This window comes from Catharus ustulatus, chromosome 8 (assembly GCF_009819885.2).
Source record: "Catharus ustulatus isolate bCatUst1 chromosome 8, bCatUst1.pri.v2, whole genome shotgun sequence".
NCBI classification, from domain to species: domain Eukaryota; kingdom Metazoa; phylum Chordata; class Aves; order Passeriformes; family Turdidae; genus Catharus; species Catharus ustulatus.
This window is the reverse complement of record NC_046228.1, coordinates 19,022,847-19,042,076: the sequence shown is the minus strand read 5'-3', so window position 1 is coordinate 19,042,076 and position 19,230 is coordinate 19,022,847. Positions and strand designations below refer to the sequence as shown.

Here is a 19,230-nt window from a genome sequence, read left to right as displayed (position 1 = left end):
CCCAAACACTTTTCGGAAAAGGTGTTGTAAAGAGATCGGAGGGGGATTAGCATGTGAAATGACACTTTCCATTGACTCCACTGAGGGGAGGGGAAAAGGGTTGGCTGGCTGATTTATTAGCATTTTGTTCCCTTCTCTATTCTGCTCACCCAGCAGCCCCCCCCTCCACTGTCTCCCCTCCTCCCGAGCCCTCTAAAGAGGCTTGGATTGGAAAAGGGAGCGGGGGGCTGCCTGTTTGTGTGTCATCTGGGCGAAGGTGACCACCTGGGAAGCTGAATGTAAATATTTCTCCTCTGAGGAATGCGCCTTCATTAAACCGAAATGAATACATGGAAGCATCCAATCCTGCCCACAATGGCAGCGGGGCCTTTACCGCTGAGGGCTCGGTGCGCGGGGAGGGGGGCCCCGCTGCTGAGGTCAGCACATTCTGCAGCTGCCGCGCCGCCGTTTCCCGGCGGAAGCAGCGTGTGGCGGTGCGGCTGCTCCGGGTGCCCCACACCGCTCCTCCGGGTGTCCCACACGGCCCCTCCGGGTGTCCCACACGGCCCCTCCGGGTGTCCCACACGGCCCCTCCGGGTGTCCCACACCGCTCCTCCGGGTGCCCCACACGGCCCCTCCGGGTGTCCCACACGGCCCCTCCGGGTGTCCCACACGGCCCCTCCGGGTGTCCCACACCGCTCCTCCGGGTGCCCCACACGGCCGCTCCGAGTGCCCCACACCGCTCCTCCGGGTGCCCCACACGGCCCCTCCGGGTGCCCCACACCGCTCCTCCGGGTGCCCCACACGGCCCCTCCGGGTGCCCCACACCGCTCCTCCAGGTGCCCTACACGGCCCCTCCGGGTGTCCCACACCGCTCCTCCGGGTGCCCCACGCGGCCCTTCCGCCGGCAGCCGCCGGGCCCCGCGCCGTGCGCGGCCTTGGCCGGCACCAGGGCCAGCACCACGAGTGCGAGGAACCCGGACACGGCTTCTGCAGCTTTTCCACCTGACTGTGCAGGGGGGAGAGCCGTGCAAATGGGAGGCCCTTGCTGGAGCTTTCCCCGGTGGTCAAGAGGCTCTTGCTTCCTGGCCGACCACAGGGACGTAGAGGAGCTGCTGATGGGGATGCAACAGAGACCTTCAGCAGGGTCACTGTGCTCGTTAGAACCTCTGTGCGAACAGTGGTGGTTTGTGTGTGAAGTGGAAGTGTTTCAGTTTTCCCTGAGAATGGGCCAAGGTTTTTTGCAACTTTTGAAAGGCCAGATTCTTGCTTGGCAGGAATGCTCTTGCTCTGGTGAGACCTTAGGTCGTAATTCCTGCTCCCTGGGAGGTAGTCCTAGAATCAAGGGACTAATTGATAATGAAGAGACAAATACAGGCTGCTAAGTGTCTTTAAAATATCAGCTATGTGATGGGTAACTGGGCCCTGCCTGCCCCCTCCCACCCCTTCTCCTGGCAGTTGCATTGCAGTTGGATGCATCCTCCATCAAGCTCAGGAGACAGCACATCCTTTCCCCTCGTGGAAGGGGCTGAGATTGTGCTGGCTGGAACTGGTTAGGTCTTCCTGGGCTCAGATGGGTAAGCAGTGTGTTTTAATCTCCAGGTCTTTTAAAATTATACATACACTCACAAAATAAGGTGAAAGAATACCCAGCCACTTAGACACAACAGCATTTTGCAAGCACTTGGCTACTGATTTATTGCATTGGCTATTGGTTTACAAATATTAGCTACAAGATGGGTCTAATGGCCAGTAACAGCTCTGCTGGCTTCTCGTCTGGCTAAGGGACACTTCAAACAGCAAAGTAGATCATATTATCAGAGGACAGGGGAAGATTGATATGATGGTGCAGTGAGCTTCCCCAAGTCCTGCAGCTGGCAGCTTCTTACCTCCCTCCCCTAGCCTCAGCAAGGGAACAGAGATGCATCAACCAAATCTTCCTGCTGCTTGCTTAGCCTATAGAATATATACAAGAAGTGGTAGAGGAAAAACTGTTATGTATACATCACAGTAACTGTGCAATAAATTAAACTTCAAAGTGCTTCACTTTCCTATTTACACCACCATTAAATAGTAACTGACATTATTTTCTCAGTCTAGGAAGAAGTATTTAGTTAGTTAGCTGACAGGGTAAGAGTGCTTGGCAAGTACACCAGGACATGGGAAGTAGGCTCAGCTTGGCAGCTCCTCTCTGGGAGAGATTTGGGAGGAAGGAGGTAGCAGAGAAGTGTGAGGGCATCTTTATGGCATCAGTCAGGGGCTTTGATAGAAATGCTGGCCTAAAAAGGGAGACCAAACCCAGAGGCTTGGAAGATACAGAGAAAGCATGTAAAAACCAAGTGATGGGACCCCTTCTTTGGACAGCTTGTAATGGGCAGGTCAAGCAGCAGCTTCAATCTTGCTGCTGCCATTTCAAATGCAAAGTAAAGCACTGGAGAACTTAGCAAAGCTGTCAAAGGGTGGAAAGCAAAGCTGTGGGTTCCTGGAGGCTGGCTTGCATGCCTTTTATATTTCCTGATAATGTAGGCCTGAGGCAATAATTGGTTTAGTACCTGTATTTTTTAAAAGCCTCTTCTCATTTACAGATTACTGATCTGAGTTGCTCAATTGTTGATGCCATCTCAGTTTCCTTGTACATTTTATCTCACTTACTCAAAAGCCCAGAGCAGGTGCTTGTTCGGGGAACAGACAAGCTCAAAGCCACAGGAGCCACCATGACCTTCTGTGTTTTCAGAGATAATGCCACAGTAACTGGATAGAGTGATACTGAGTTGAAGGGACTGGGTCTCACCTTGTTTTGTCAGCACTTGAAGGCCTCCCCAGAAGACATTACCCACTGCACTAATGCCCTGTACGGGCAAGACCTGAGCGCCCATACAAGGCTCTTTTGCCTTGCCCAAACCCCAGCGAGGCAGCAGCGGGAATGAGACAAAACTATGCCAAACAGAAGTGGTGCCAGGAGCTGATGGGAAGGGCAGGAGAGGAGAGGGGCAGACAGCACTGTGGAGGAGCAGAAGCAAGTTAGAGCTTTCTCTTGAGTTTGCGGCTGGCTCTGCCACCTCCGCTCCGCTCCCGCTTCTCCTTGCGGACACAGAAGTACTTGGTGACCCGTTTGCGGCACTGCTCGCAGCGCACAGCGCAGCACCAGTGGAACTTGCAGTTGCAGCTGGACACCATCTCGGCTCGCCTCTCCTCCACTGCCAGCCCGCAGTCCCCGCACAGCCGCCGGCAGCTCCGCTTCTCCCACTTGCTGAGCGCCTTGCCCCTCTTGAGGCACTCCCTGCCCTCCGTGCCCAGCAGCCCCAGTGTCTTGTTCTCCAGGCAGTAGTCAGGAGAGTCTTCCAAATGGACCAGTTCCTTCTTGGAGATGGAACTGAAGGTCTCAGCAATGGCACCCCGGCTGGCAGCGCTGTTCCCTGCTCCCTGCAGCAAGTCCACCTTCAGGGCTTTGTGGTACCTCTCCTTGAGGTAAGTGCCCACCTCCCGAAACTCAGGTAATTGCAGCCAGCAGGTCTGGGTGGTGCAGCTCCCCGACACACCATGGCATTTGCAAGTCCGCTTCATGGTCCCTTTCACTGCCTACAGGGTGAGCAAAGAGAGGGGTTCAAGAAAAAATCCTTGGAGGGGCCGTTTCTGTACTGCAATGCATGCAGAAACGTGGCTCCAGGCCTGTGGAGGAATTTGGCATCAATTCTCCCTGCACAGTAGTCCTGAAGCTCATAGATTTGCTTTTCCACAGTACTCCCCTCCTTGAACTGGGAGAAAGAGGACTGCAGAAAGTCATTAACACTGTAACAGAAGCTTTGCTACCTTAAGAGCGGAGACCATTGTACTGCTGTCATCCCCCCAGGAAGTTTTTTCTTCTGGACGTGTGTTTTTAGCCACATCAAATTGTGACTCTCCACAGTGAATGCTCAGAGATAATTTGGTATGCACTGTCAACTCTGGAGGGAGAGAGGGGCTCACCTTTCTACCTGCCTCGTTGTTATGCAGGTTCATAGCAGCTCTGGCATCTTGTCCAGTCTCCAGGGCATCCACAAACTGCTTGGAAATAGCTTCCCCAAAGCCCACGTTATCACTGCAGCCTCCCCACAGCCAGCCTTGTCCCCCTAAGAAAGGAGATGTGTGCTGTCAAAGAACTAGAAGAGGTTTCAGAAGTGATGGGAAGGAATGGCAGCTGTGGGGCAGATCCAGCCTTTCACCACACAGTACTCCCTGATTCCCTCCCGTTGAGTTCATGACATTTCTCCTGAGGCCTGGATAGTAAGTGGCTCAGGCAGGCAGCAAAGGGGTACGTTCTGTACAACAAATGCAGGGCTTTCCAGGCTTTCTACAGAGCAGGATTTAGAAGCTGTCAGTTATCATGCATTAGCAGACATGCAGATAAGCCTTTGGGTCTCTAATCACCTCTCAAACCCTGACTTCAACTGGTTCAGTGTGACTTGCAGGGACAGCATCTTGCTAACTTGGATAAACAAACTGGTGGAGGCATCCTGGTCAGAGGCAACAGATTCCCCTCTGCCTAGAACAGCCCAAGCCTGGCACACGTGCATCAGGGAGGCCCTGGTTTTGGCACATCCAGAATTCTGAGATGAGATTTGGCATCTTAGAAGGGTCTGATTTTCTATTTACCATCAAGAAACAATGGAGTCAGTACAGAACTGTGAAATTACACAAAAATATGTGGAAGGTACTTTTCCTAAATGAGTGGGAGCTGAGTGGGACTGGAAAAACATAATGCAGTATTTTTCCTCCTAGAGAAAGATGCCAAATTATTAATGACGGTTTGAAATGTGGAACATTCTGACCCTGCCATGCCACATCGGTACCTCTTGGGAGTTGTGGTTTAATGGCCTTGTGCCTCTCTGAAAAGGCCTGGCCCTCGCCTGGACTTCCCCAGGGCATCATGATCCCCTCTCCCAGGGAAAGACAGGAATGTTTCATGGGAGGTAGGTAATTGCAGTGAATGATGCAGTCTAAATCAAGAAGTGGGACTGAAGGAAGAGGAAAACCTTTCACCGGCTTGGATTCAGTTCAATGGCTGAATTGAATCATGCTGTTTTCGTCAAGCCTAAAAGTTTCCTGTGCCTTACAAGGTTTTAAGTCCACAATGGAAAGTTTTTTATTAAAAACAGATACATTTGGGGGGAAAGAAATGTAGCATGACTAACTTGGCTTTCCAGAGAAGATAGAATTTGATGTGTTGTTGCCCAAAAGTCTTAATCTGCTAGAGACAGGCATTCCCAAACCTTAGACACCTAAGCAGTAGTGGCAGTTTTCAGAACCATCAGCCAGTAAAATAAATTACTAAATACTGGACACTCCAGAGGAGTTTGTCATAAAGTGACACATACTGACTGCCTGATGTGGCTGGGCAGGGCATGGCTTTTAAAAGATTTTGATAATTTGAAATTTGACCTCTTTCTATTCAAAACAAAACCCCTAAATGTCAATGTTTTGTGTGAAAGCTGAGTGGAGAGCTGGAGTGGTGCAGCCTGGAGTTCCCCACCAGGGGTGCTTGGTAGCTGAGGTCCTGGATACCACTGTCATGTGGAGGGTGTGATGGCTGTGTGCTGCCACAGTGATTCTCCTGGTTGTGCTCTTGTGTGCCTGCCATGCTGACAAGTGCTAGAGAGGTTTATGAATGCCATCCTGCTTTTCCTCATGGTCATTCTGCTGTGGAGCCAACCTGGTCCTGCAGACCCTGGTAACCCTGGGGTCCCTGACCTGTGCCACTTTACCAAGATCATGTAGGTGCATGGCAACAGATCCACTCCTCTGCCTGGATGATATAGTCATTCTCTCCAGCAGCTTAGAGTTCTTGATTTGAACCAGGGAAACTGCTACCCCTTCTAGTATCCTGCTCATTTAGAAAGTAATGGAAAGCATCAAGAGCTTGGCTGGTGTAAACTGGAGGTGGCTCCATTAGCTTCCACAGAGCTACTTTGGTTTGAAGCAGGGAAAGCTCTGCTCTGAGCATTGTTCCCAGCTGTGGGGACCAGGATGGGGAGGTGTTTCTGCAGGCCTCAGTGGAGGAGAGAAGAGCTTCTCCTGCTGCCTGGGATGAGTGAGGGGCAGCAGCTCATCTCTCCTTACCCAGCTGTCCATTGCGGGAGTCATCACAGCCACAGTTGTCAAAATCCCCCAGGCTGCAGTTCCGGGTCAGTGTGTACATGACGCCCGCAGAGCTGATGGCGTGGACAAAGGCTGTTTCTCGGTTTGCTGTCAAGGGGGAATACAAAGAGAGAAGATGTGCAAAAGATTTCATGGCAAGGGCAGCGTTAGAAATTGTTCCTACCATGCAGGAGTCTGCACAAGACATCTGCAGTGGGAAAGGCTTTGTGAGGTGGAGAAGAGACCCTACATGCCAGATTAGCTTAGTTTGGCCTTGAACTGCATGAAGACAGAAGCTCCCAAATATGATCCAGACTGACTCATGCCATTTGAAAGGGTGTGGATGAGATAGCACCTGGCTGTCCTTGTGGGAGCTCAACAGTGCAGCCAATGCACAGACAGCCTATGTCCCCCATTTCTCACTAATACACCCCCAACAGGAAGGGGTCCTCTCCAACTACCAAAGAGCTCCTTCCCCACAGTCCCCGCGAGCCTTACCTTCTGCTGAAAGGACTCTGAGCAGTGACCATACCTACCCACCAGGATCAGTCTGGGAATCATCAGCTGGCTTCACTGAGCTTTTGCCTTTCATTTAATACCAGCAAGGTGTGGATCTGAACAGATAACCTTGACAGGAATGATTCAGGGACCTGCTTCTGATCTCAGAGCAGGCCTTGTGCTGCAATTGTCTCCTCAAGGCCTCGCTTTGACACCTTTGTCCACCTCTGCCTGGGGCTCTGGTCTCTTGTCTGCTGCCAGTCCCACCAGAGGCCTGAGGCTCTCCTCCACACCCAGCTCCTGCTTTTACAGAGCAGGTATGAGACCAGCCCAGCATCAAACATAGGTCTAGAGGGCCAGATAATGCACTGAAATATTTCCTGAGACCTGCAAATAGGTAAGGAATAGGATACAGTGACAATGACCACAGCCCCATGCCCTACAGGTCAGGGATGATGGATATCTGCCTAGGGTGATTCTGACATCTGGAAGATGTAAGAAGGCTTTTCTCCTGCCTCTTGGCCAGAGCACAGCAACTGATGAACTCTTTCCTGCTCCCTTTAGCCTTGGCCCCTCTGCTTGCTACCCAGCCAGCCTGTGCTGGTTCTCAGCCTCCTTGGGATACTCCAGGACACCATCTAGGCATGGTGTGTCATGTGCAGTTCAGGGGGGTGCATCCTTGTGGGGAGGCAGTTGTGTGAGTGTTGGCCCTGCTCCAGCTGGGGTTCAGCAGGTCCATGGGTAAGGCTGGCATGGCAAGGAGGCCTTGGAGCTGGATCCCAGCATATCTGGGAGCTGATGGGTGAAGGGGTCTCCTGGAGAGATTCCCTCCGGGGGATTCCTGGGGGAGGCACTTCCCAGGTGGGAATGGGGAAGAAAAGGAGGCACTTGGGAAGAGAGGAGGGGGCCATGGGCTCTAACCTGTAGCAAGGGGGTCCCAGTAGAGGTATCCAATGCTTTCCTTACCACTGCGCAGCCCACCGTGGCTGGAGAGCTGCAGTGCCCTCTCCGGGCAGTTCCAGCGGTCCCAGGCGAACTGGAACTTGCACTCCTCGATGCCGCTCTGCGCCCCAGCCGCCACACTGCTGGAGTAGATGAGATAGGCCTAGGAGCAGAGCTGGGGGTCAGCACAGGGACCATGCATGTTTTCAACTGTAACCTGTGTGTTATCTTATGAAGAAAAGACACACAGAGCTCAGAAGGTCTCCCAGGCTTGGCTTCTCTGGGAAGCTCACCACAGCAGCAGCAAACCCATTTCTGCTGTGCTGGGTCACAGCCTGAGCCTCCTGGGGGAGAAAGTGAGCTCTTGGCTTTTAGCCACATTAGGAAGTGTGCCAGCCAGCCTCTGCCATGGGGAACCCTTTATCTCTCCACCATGAGAGGAGACAGAGCTTTCTGCTCAGATCAGGGAGCTCCAGCAGCACATGCCTCAACTTGCCTTCTTCTTCACCACAGCCCATGGGGGAGAGCTACTGCTTTGGGGCAAGGTTGCTCCACAGTGTATTGGGAACTAGACGGGCCTGGAGATGTTCCTGGGGAATAGCCAGAACAAAATCCGGGTAAATTTTACACCTGGTCCTGGCTAAGAAAAAAAGCCTCTGAAGGAGAAACACAAGGATGTTAGGGGTCAAAAAATACAGAACAAGGTCCTGGCAATTCTAGTTGTGCTGCTCGAAGAAGTATGTTTTACAGGGTGTACAGAAAATCTTTCTGGCTGGATCAGTGGGGACCTGATGCCAACCTGATTCTCAGGAAGCAATAGTTGTCAGGTGAGAGCCTTGTTTGGTGTCGATAGACAAATCTCCAGAATCTGGCCCCAACCAGCTTAAAAGAACCCCAGGTCAGCATTGTTCATGGCTCATGTAGCCCAAGGAGCTCACAAGTTGCAGCTCACAGCAAATCTTTCCTGGCCTTTCTCTGCCTTATTGGTGGAAACCTGGGGGTGAGGGGAGCTCTGGCCAAGACTGGGTGGAGAGGATTGGGAAGGAGGACCCCCTCTCTCTGTCTCTCCCCCTTTCCCTCCCTGGGTTTAGTGGAATCAGGGACAGAGATCAAAGGGATTTCTCTTACCTTGGGGCCCGTCATCAGGAAATTATTCACTGACCTGGAAGATAGAGACAGTGTCAGTAGGGAGGGGGTGATGGCGGAGGGGCCTGGGGAATGCCAGGCATCCCAGGGCTCTCCTCTCACTCCCCCACAGTCTGCCTGTCTCCTGGCTGCAGGCACCTCTGGTCTCTCCCCGCTGTCCCCTTGCTGCTCCCTAAGGGACAGGACAGTGCCGTCCCCTTTCCCCCTCTGTGTTTCCCTCAGTCAGGCTGTACTGGGCTGCAGTTCCTCCACTGCTCCCTCCTTTTGCTTTCCTCTGCTCAGCCACCCTTTGTACCAATCCACCAGTTATTTAACTTTCCTGTTCCCCTAGCCTTGCTTTTTATCTCACTTGACTAAGGGTAGCAGGGTAGCATTTTCCCCAGCCCCATGAGTGGGACCATGTTGAGGGAAGGAGGGCATCACACCGTTGCTCCTTTGCAATATGTATCCAGATGCATCTCTCCACATCACAATCCCTTGTTTCCCTGTGGTGCCATGACTGACAGCCCACACTCTCCTCTTGGTCAGGTTATGGTGATGGCTGAGCACAAATATACATGTCCTTCCCATCCTCCTGGAACACTATGCAGGGGACCCTGGAGGTTTGGGGTGGGTGGGAAGTCCTAGACAAAATTAAGTTTTCTGGTGATCCCACTGAAAGAGTGGAGGGATCACCTCCAAAGGTCAGGCAGTGTGGCTTGTCTCCAACACTATCCCTATGGCCTTGCAGAACTGATGCTGTTTGGTCTGTCTTTCTCCAGTAAGAAAGACGTTTCTGTGCAAATAGTCAGTCAGCATTAGGACTCCATATGGTGCAGTGACCACCTGCAGAATCTGGAGAATGGCTGGATGAATCCTACTTAGCTGTGTCATGGCAGAAAGGACTTTGAAAAAGCCCAGGAGCCAACTCCAAATATCCCAAGTCAGAAATGACAAAAGAAAAGAGAGAGTCTCTTAAAAATACCTAATTCCACTCTCTCCAGGTTTGTAAAATAACACTCATCACTATTTCTGGTGAATCTGTGGAGCATTTTCCCTGCTGGAACCTAGCACTTCAGAGAAATGGGTGAGTGCTTTTACCACACAGAGAGGACACTGAGGGCAGAGACATGCAATGAGTGCATTGAGACCTTGCAGTGAGTGAGTGATTGGGAAAATAACAGAGCATCCACTGATAGAAACTTGGCTCTTCAGCTTCTTCTCGAGATTACGTTCTGCTTCAAATGAGCCACAAGCATTCCCTTGTAAGGGAGAGAAAGATACTGAAATTTTGTGTTACAAATCCAGCACAGACACTGTGGGGGCATCCCAGGGTGGGCTCAAGCACAGGCAGAAGCAGGCACCGCTGTCCAAAGCTGAGGGTCAAAGTGCAGCCCTGCCATAGACGCAGGGACAGACAGGGTGGCAGGATTGGTGCCCAGACATCGGACACGTGAGAGACTGAAAGAGGATGCTGTCCTGCCCTGGAAAACCACTTGTGCAGTTAGCAAGCCCATTTCACCTCCACTAGAACTGTACCCACAGAGATCCTTTCCAAAGTACACCACAAAAGGAGGTCTCATTACTTTAACTTGGTCAAAATCACAAGAAACATGATCTTTGCTGTTACAGTTTAGAAAGAGTTAGGAGAATGAGTTTGCAACATTTAATTCTAGCAACTCTAGTTTTCTTTTATTTTGGATTGAGTTTTGTGGGGGTTTTTTTGTGAAAATCTGTTTATATTGATGAAGCTTGCTCTGGGAAAGATTCCCCTGGGTCAAAACAGGAGTGGGCTGTGCCAGGGCACTGCGGGAACAGGAGATTCTTTCCCTTTGTTCCAGGCTTTGGATTCAGACCCGGCTGTGCTCCGGCCCCTATGGGTACTTTAGCACGAAGTCGATGGTTGTTTTTCAGAGGAATTTTCCTTTGGAAGCTGCTTCTGCATTGTACAGCTAATTAAATATTTCCTGGGACTTGGAGAGACAGCATCTGTAGCCGAGTGATTAGAGCATCGGGTGACCTGAATCACACAGGGCCATGAACCTGGGGCTAATCAGACTGTGTAAGCTCCATGGGTCCCCATCCTAACGCAACTGGGTAGCAGCATGAACAAGTCATTTTTCCATCTGGTTTCCCTTCTGTCCATTGCCTTGACCTTAAGTGCTTTGCTATGGGGACCACACTCAGGATGGTGTCAGTATGAATCTGAGCCCCTGGTAGCAGCTGTGAGAAAATTCTGGCAAAATGCTCCTGCATAGGGAAGAGCTAGAAAATTGCAAGTCCTCTCTTATCTTGCTTTTGTGAAAAACAAGATATATTTCCCATCTGCATTGCTTCCCATGTGGGTAGGAAAACTCAAATTCACATTGTATAGGGGGGATTTGCCTCAAACCCTTGGATTAGGAAGATCTGAGAAACTGCAAGGACAGCTTTAGGAGGAGGATGGTAATCCACAGCATCAGAGTTTACAGCAAACCAGCCTGTTAGCAGGAGTCAATTGACATGACTGCATTGAAGCAGAGGATCTGTTCCTTCCAGGATAAACTTGAAGGTTCACATAAAGGCCAAGTTCACAATATACCAATTCTCTATCTGCAGCTGAGCAAATCATACAGTAGCAATTTCCCAGCAGGGTATTCTAAACAGTTTATAAAGTTGGAGAGACAGAAGGTATTTTCCTTAAGCTCTCAGATCCACTGGCAGGCGTGCTGCTGGCTGGGTTTGTAGTACTTAAGGCAAGTAAAGAATTCGCAAAGTTTGAAGTGTTTGGCACACTTGACACCCCAACATTTAAATCTTGCAACTTCAGGTGGGTTCAGGAGAAGGGGAGATGAGACTGTCATGTGGCTGGAAGCTGCCTGAATTTTTTCTTACTTGTGTTGAGGGGGAAGGAAAGATAATGGAGACAGAATCTGTGTGCTTTGTCTTTGCTCTTATAATTTAGCTAAGAAAAATGCATCTCCATTATGTATATAGTCTCCAGTAAGAGCAGAGAGCAATTAAGCCACTACTTACACAGATGTAGTACAATAGTGACAGTATCTCTAGAATCATCTCTGTGCTGCAAAAAGGAATCACTACCAAAATCTCTCTTCTCTATTTTCTTTGTAGTGTGATTTTTAAAAAGAAATTAATAAATTTTCATTCCATTGTAAAGGAAAGCAGAATGTAATACTAACCTATCTAAGAATTACTAAATAGTTGCATTTATAGCTGGTGTTAACCAACCCAATTTCTATGACTTTGGTGATTTTTTTGTATCACACACATGGAAAGAGACACTAGAAGTAATTTCTCTTCTGTGAGAAAGCTCAGGGGGTTTCTAGCTGTGTGAACCCCTTTCCCTCCATGTTCAAACTCCAGGACAGCATTACAGGGTCTGAAGCGGAGTGGGCTCACAGCTAAGCAGGTAGAGGGGAGACCCCCGAGCCCCTCTGCCCCCTCCCCAGGCTGTGCAGGGCTCTGGCCAGGGCATGCTGCTTCCCTCAGCACAACTCTGTGTCTCCAGGTAAAAAGTAAATCTAGGGTGAGAGATTTTCATTGGATCCAATATTAGAAAATTATCTCAAAGCTAGTGAATATCTTCTGCAGGAGTTTTCTACCACAGTTTTATTTATTTATGAATCTGAAAGCAAAGAACCCTACCAAGCACTTGTCTCATTATATTTTACTCATATCAAATGCTAATAAGCCTCTGATAATTCTGTCTCAGTTACAACTTTAACCAATAACATTGCACTCCTCAGTTTAGCAGCACACTCCTCAGTTTAATATGCCCTAAGAGCCTTATCTAATCTCTTATTATGATATTTGTCTGATGCCTTACCACCCACTCAGTCTACTGTGCTGCTGGTTCTGCTTTTTTAGAAAATTATAAAACTGGATTGACATCTTCACTGTCATTATTGTAAATAGAGAAAATGGATAAAATTTCCCTTTGGATCCGAGTTTTGCTCTCAATATGAGCTCCCCGAGGTTATTAGAAAATCGGGGAGGCTGGAAACCAAAGGCAGTCCCACAGCTGAAGTGTAGAAAATACATTCAGAAGCAAACTACTGAGTTAGAGATCTTTATATTATTCCCACAGGAGAAGAGAACTGGGCAGCAACTCAATAACATTTGGAACTTTACTTCTTTTTTCTCCATTTTCCTCTATTTTGTTATATTTATTTTGAGGATTTTGTTCCTAAATGCAACTCTTGACATTTTGATCACCTAGAAATAATACACTGATTGAATGGTCTGTTAAATGGTAAAATCTAATCCATACTCAAAGAAGGGAAGTGGCCACATATATATAAAAACATTTTTTGTTGTTGTTCTATATTGCTCCTCCCCCCCATGCTCCCACTCACAATTCTTGTGATTAAATCACAGGAAAAAAATAACATGTTGTGTTTTAAGCCATTGAATCAGATAGAGAAAACCAGCAGAAATTTGAAGCAGAATTACTTTATGATTCCTACAAATTTGTCTTTTCTCTCCTCAAGAGTTAAGGGAGAGTATCTGCAAAATGATAATTTCAAATAAAGGTTGCAATTTTCCTTTCTTTATGGAACTCATGACCTATGAGCAACATGCCGAAAGAAGTGGAGTTGTCTTGATCTATAAACTTTTCTCCTAGATAAAAACTGCTGAGAGACAAGGAATTTAAACATCCAACTTTGGACTGAAAATGTCTTGGATTTCCTTATTTAGCTCTACTTTATGCACTGAAATTTTTCTCCTTTTCTCTTCTTTGAACTGTTTCTTTAAAATGATGGGGTTTTTTTCTTTTAATGTATTCTAAACCTGTTTTTATTGAGGAAAGCAAGAGACATACACAGGAAGAGCAGAAAAATAGCAATAAAATCAGCATCAGCTCTTGGCTAGCCTTTCTGTAGAACATACATATTCCTCTTGTTCCAGAAGGGAGGTCTATCTTGAGTTTGCTGCTTTATAGTATTTAGATATATACAAATTATTGCATATTCTTCTAATGAAGGGAGTATAAAATCTTTGAAAGAACATAAATTTCACTTCCAGACTAACAGGGATGAGTTGCCATTAACTCTTGTTTCCCTTTTTGTAATTTTGATGTCCCCATCCATGGTAATAAGTCTAGAGATCTGCGATGGGGAAGGCAGGGGATTTTAGTAATTGAATGGTAAAAGACTTTCCTTGCCATTAGAGATAAGTCTGTAACCTGCTGAACAGATTCCCCAGAGCATCACAGCAATTGAGAAAAATGTAGGGATACTTAGCAAAAATCACATAGGAAAAAAACACCTGCAGAGAGCATTTCCCTTTGGGAATGGGACAGATGTATCTTTCTGTTCACCCTTAAATAACTTTTTGGGAAATAAATTTAACACCACCTTCAGGACAGAGCAAGAGGTCCACAGGAGATGGCCACATTTGTGCAGAACTGGTCTGATGGGGCTCCGGTGGTTGGAAACTGAGCTGTACCGATCACCGTAGCAAAAGCTTCTCCCCAGGAAATCCTAACACATGAATTTCAGATGTGTAGTTCTGAGCCTGTGTGTGCCAAGGAGCTTGGCTCTCAGGCTGCTCATCCAGAGTGACACTCCTGTGGATCTCACTCACCCCTGCAGGCTCTGAGCTCTTAATCACAGACTGTCCTCTTTGGGGAGCGTGAGAGAAGCCCCACTTGATTTAATTAAGACAAGAGACAAGCTGACTGAGAGCCTTTGGAAAAACAGAAGTCTGGCTCTTCCATTGGGTTATCTTCCCACTTGAAAGTGAGGGTCTCAGCATCCACTCTCCTCTATTTTACCCCCGCTTACAACGTGGCCCCTAGTTATTTTTGGGAGGTGCAGGGAAAAAGGGGGACTTTCATAGATCTAACTTCTCTGCCAATGTGTGTGTAGGGACTTGGTTAAATATCTGATTCCATTAAAGACAGAACTGAACTAAGTGAGAAAGAGGAAACATTTAGGAAGGTGAAGAAGAATTTCCTTAGGGTATCTGGGAAGAGCACCTGCCTGTGACACAGACTGAGATGTTCTTGATACTCACCAGGCATAGCAGGACTGGAGGAATGGAGTGAGGAAGAAGATGCCCAGATAAGGGTCCATGTGAAATATAAAATCCAAATAAAGAGGGAAAAAGGAGATCCTAAAAAAAAACCCAAAATTGGGTACCACAACCACCAGAGAAAAGGGAAAAAACAAAAAGAAGCACAACTAATTTAGGGAAGGGATGGAGTTATTTTCCACCCGGCAGTCCCGGTGTGATGAAGAAGTGGATGCCTCCTGAATCCCACCTTCTGCAAAGGATAACCAATCCTAAAGTAAGAGCTAAAGGGGGCTGGTGAAATGGAGCCGCGGAACTTCCTAAGAAGAGATTATCTACTTAATTAAAGATTTTTTTTTTCCTCTAAGTCCTTCAGCCAATCAGGACTCAAGTGCCAGAGAGAGATTGAACTGATGAAAAGAACACCCCAGGTTCCTCGAAGACAAATGCACCACGAAAGGGATAAGAGGGAGGGAAAAGGGGGGGAAAAGAAAAAAAGAGGAAAAAAAAAAAAGAGAGAGGGATAAAGAAAGAGACAGCAAATCCCTTAAAGTAATCACTAGATTCAATCTCCACCAGCACTGCCCTGGCTCTCCATTCCCGGGAAAGGCAACTGGAAGGGCTGCTTTTGAAGTGTCCTCTCCTTCTGCTTTGGAGATACTGCTGAGCTGGGGTGCACTGGGTGCTCTGGGGTGAGGGAATTGGGTTCAGGCTGTCTGCATCTGCTGCTTGGGTCACAGATATGTGATCATTGTCTCTGCCTCAGTCTCCCGCAGAAGTCTAAGGAAGACCAGGGCCAGTCCCTACCTCCATCTGCTTCTCCTTCATCGTGGTGACCTGCTCTTTCTTCCCACCTCCTGTTTGCATCAGGCCATCCTCACCCCAGGAGAAAGGCCTCTGACTAAGCATTCCTATTCACCCTTAATTTTTTGCTTTTGGTATTTCCTATAAAGTCCATGGGAGGGGATCTTTGATTTGGAAGGGTTAGAAGTCTCTCACTGAGGATTTATCCCAGGCCAACAGCTGCTGGAGCTACTTAGAAGTGCATCCATCCTGTGGCAGCTGGCCACATGGAATTTCCCAGTTACTGTGACAGCACCCACTACAGATACCCTGACTGGCCCTAAATCCACATGACCAGTTGTATCACCATGTCCCAAAGCCATAGGAAGATCTTCTCCACACTATGCAATTGAATTTTGTGCTGGGGACATGATCAGCCAAAACATGGGCTGAGATCAGTCAAACTCATTTCATCCAGGGCACAGCTACCAAGCAGAAGTGCTGGACCCAGGCAGGATTTGAAGAGGACTGAGACCCTGTGGCTGAACCATCAGCCAGGGCTAGCAGGAGGCTGAGCTTTGCTTGGAGACGCTTGAGGTGGACAAAAGTCCCTCCTGGATTGCACAGCCTCAGGAAAGGAAAACTGCCCAGCAGAGATTTGCTGTCTGATGGATTTGGGCCATCCCACACTGAGCCCAGCTACGCTCAAGCCAGAGAGGCCTGGCCAGGCACAGCATGCAGGACACTGCTGGCAAAACATTACCTTTGGGCAGAGTGCTGCCTGTCCAGCCAGGGCCCCCCTCACCCCAAGGGTGGCTAGGCAGCTTTGGGCACCTAGAGGAGAAGAAAATGCAGGTTGCAGCAATTTATCCCAGGGCAGCTGTGCCCCCAGCTGTGTCCTATTACAGCAAGACCGGTGGTATTTGCACTCATTAAAACCCCATGTCCTGAAGCCCTGAGCATTTAAAAAAATAAGGCGTTATGTATGCTGAGAAAAAACTTGAGAATTTGTCTAGTAGAAGATAAAACCACAAAAACAGAAAGGGAGGGACATGAGCCCTTTATTTATTCTTAAATTATTTTTAAAGAATGTTATTTTTAATTATTAATTATATAGATACCAAATTTCAATGCTGTGATGTTTAACACAGTTCAGTAGTTTTGGTGGTCTAATTCAGCTAGTGGGGTAGCTGTGCTCCCCCTCCCAGGTGTCCTGGACTCGGTGTAGAGAGCAGCTGCAGAGGCTGATGCTGCCTCCGGGGAGCTGAGGGTCTGCCAAGGGGCTCATTCCCACTGGGACAGCACTGGTGAGAAGCTGGAGATGCCACCATCCTGCATTTGGCATCTATTTCTGATGGTAGAAAGGGGAGGAATTTTCATTTGTTTCTTGTGAGTCTCCAACTGTGTATTTCAGGATTCTTGAGCTGGAGTTTTCACATTTCTCAGGTCTGGCAGCAATATCATTTTGAAATCATGCAAGACTTCCAACATTTCTTGACCAATTGGAAAGGGAGGACACCATTGGGTGTGCTGGTATGAGCTGTTTTTGTTTCTCCAAGACAAATTAAGTAAGAAGATTACAAAAAGTAGGAAAAAAAATCCAAAATAAACAGATGCAATTAACTGGTTTTATTAACTGTTGCAAGAGGCACCCAGGCATTTCCCCAAGCTCACAGAAGCACTTGCAGCTTTGGAAACATCAGCTTCCTCTGCCAACATCTAATGCCAATTAAATGCCATACTAACTTTACTGGAAATGAGCATGTTTTTCAAACTAAAAAAGCTGGAGGCAAAGTCTGAAACAAAACTGTTCCAAACATGTTTCAAAGTATTTAATTACAGTTCTCAAAGGCTATTTAAAGGATTCTATGAAGCACTATCTAAAGAAATGGGATGCAAAATTATTTTATAATGTTCCTCAAATTTTGTTATTGTTACTGACAAAAGCTCTGGAAATTTACTAAATGGATGCAGAGAGAAGTAAAATACATTTTATGGCCAGAGCTGATACCTTACCCCACTTGACCTGCTGGCCAATACAGATTTCTTCTGACCTTTGCACTGAGTACTGTAATGTGTGTTTGACTATTTGTTCATCTCCCAGAATGGCAGGCAGGGCTTGAGGACAACAGCAGATAAAGAACCTGCCACCATCTGCAGTAATTGCTTCCAGTTTATTAAAAATAAAATAAAATAAATATTTTTTAAAAATCTAAAAATCACCAAATTTTTAATATAAAATGTTTAAGGTTTATTTCCACAGTACAGAGAAAATGTGAACGATCCTAAAAGAACTTGTACAAGTAATCACAAAAGTCAGAGAAAAAGTCAAAAATAAGGCCTTTAACACTCCTGCTGCCTTCCACCTCAGTACCAATGCAACTAATGGATATGCAAAAAGAGGTTAAGAAGTGGGGGTAATAATTCCAAGTCTGGCTCACAAATATCTCAAAAGTTTCTTAGTGTCCATGCAAAATGGCCAAAGGACAGATTTGTTGAAACAAAATTACCATTAAAAAGGTCAAGAAAGAATTCGACATTTCTTCTGTTAAAAGATAAGTAAAAGGTGTAAGATCAAAATAAAAGGAAATTAATCCTATCTAGGCAACAGACAGAATTCAAACCTGAAAGGGCTGAAATAGTCTCAGGAAGGTCCAGTTTCTAGTGCAGTAAGTGAATTTCTGTTGCTTTGACTGTAGCTTTGCCTTTTGCACCAACTAGATGCATCTTCAATAGTGCCTAAAGTCTGTCAAAACATCCACCAGCACCCCAGGAAGGTGTACGTGTTGCTCACAGTGCTGTACCGAACGTGCCATGTGCTATTCTGCTTCTTCAGTCAAGTGGCCCCAGAAACAAAGCCAAATAAAGGCTGGGGAAATGCAATAGCTTTCATAAAATCAACTCACATGCAGTGGAAGCAAACATGGAATTTTTATCATTTTGTCTCTGAAAAGGCAGGAAAGGTGCTGGTGTGCCCAGAAGCCTCTCTGTTTATTTTTGTGTTTAGCTAGATCAGTTTGAGATTGTAGCATTAAAGACAGTATTGACGCACCAGAAGATGCCAACAGTGATGTGACCTCTGCTGTAAGCTTGATTTTGTAACCTAGCTCTGTTCCCCTGCACTGTTCTCTGCATGGGTGACGCACACAGAGCAGCCTCCTGTGAGGTCTGCTTGTGCTTTAGCAGTATTGAGAGTATCCTCACACTCGTAGGTTCTCTGTAAGGTTCATGCAGGGACAGCTCAGGGCATCCTTGTCCACTGCAGTGAACTCTGGGATGGGACCCATCCATCACACATAGGAAGTGACTTGACCCGAGGAAGCAGACCGGAGGAACCCCAGAAAAATCTACTTGGGAGCTGCTTAAACAAGTCCACTGTTGCACCAGAGACATACATTTTCTTTCCCTTTCAGTGCTCCCTTCAGTATTGTTATTATTATTGGAAATATTTGTAAACAAAACTACATTTCAAACTGTAAGAATGAAGCATAAAAAAGACTGCCCAGTGCCATGCTTCAAACTTGTTTAGCTGGAACTATTCACAAGCTCTGCAAGAGCCCCAAATAACATCAGCTACCTTACAACTGGATCTCCTTCACCCAAGTCAGTTTGTTCAGCTCTAGTGCAGAAGGACTGACTGGTGTGGAGTCCCTTTTGTGAGGCTGACAGGAGGAGGTTTAGCTGAAGGATTTGTCCAACCCTGTGATTTTTCATCTCTGATTTGCTATGTGTCTAATGAGCGTGCAGTGGCATACAGAGCTCTGGGTTAGCCTG

General features: G+C 47.5%; 1 protein-coding gene across 2 annotated transcripts; it reads right to left on the bottom strand.

Moving 5' to 3' along the window:
* Positions 1–1,651: 1,651 nt before the first annotated feature.
* WNT8B (Wnt family member 8B) lies at positions 1,652–14,963 on the bottom strand. Of its 2 annotated transcripts, XM_033065480.1 has the most exons (7): positions 14,924–14,961; positions 14,677–14,775; positions 8,662–8,695; positions 7,558–7,696; positions 6,076–6,201; positions 3,946–4,088; positions 1,652–3,558 (listed from the first exon to the last, which is right to left on the bottom strand). In XM_033065480.1, the coding sequence occupies exons 2-7, from the start codon at positions 14,733–14,735 to the stop codon at positions 3,001–3,003; spliced, it is 1,059 nt and encodes a 352-aa protein (XP_032921371.1). In that variant the 5' UTR covers positions 14,736–14,775; positions 14,924–14,961; the 3' UTR covers positions 1,652–3,000. The 2 variants fall into 2 exon arrangements, with proteins under 2 accessions (XP_032921371.1, XP_032921370.1); XM_033065479.1 differs by having other exon boundaries at positions 14,677–14,963.
* Positions 14,964–19,230: the final 4,267 nt, after the last annotated feature.

Bases quoted from the DNA above. Each gene is read 5' to 3' on its own strand.
- WNT8B (XM_033065479.1), bottom strand. From the start codon at position 14,735: ATGGACCCTTATCTGGGCATCTTCTTCCTCACTCCATTCCTCCAGTCC. The intron at 8,696-14,676 runs GTGAGTATCAAG...TCTATCTTCCAG, and splicing joins CTCCAGTCCTGCTATGCCTG to GTCAGTGAATAATTTCCTGA. The intron at 3,559-3,945 runs GTGAGCCCCTCT...CTCACCCTGTAG, and splicing joins ACAACGAGGCAGGTAGAAAG to GCAGTGAAAGGGACCATGAA.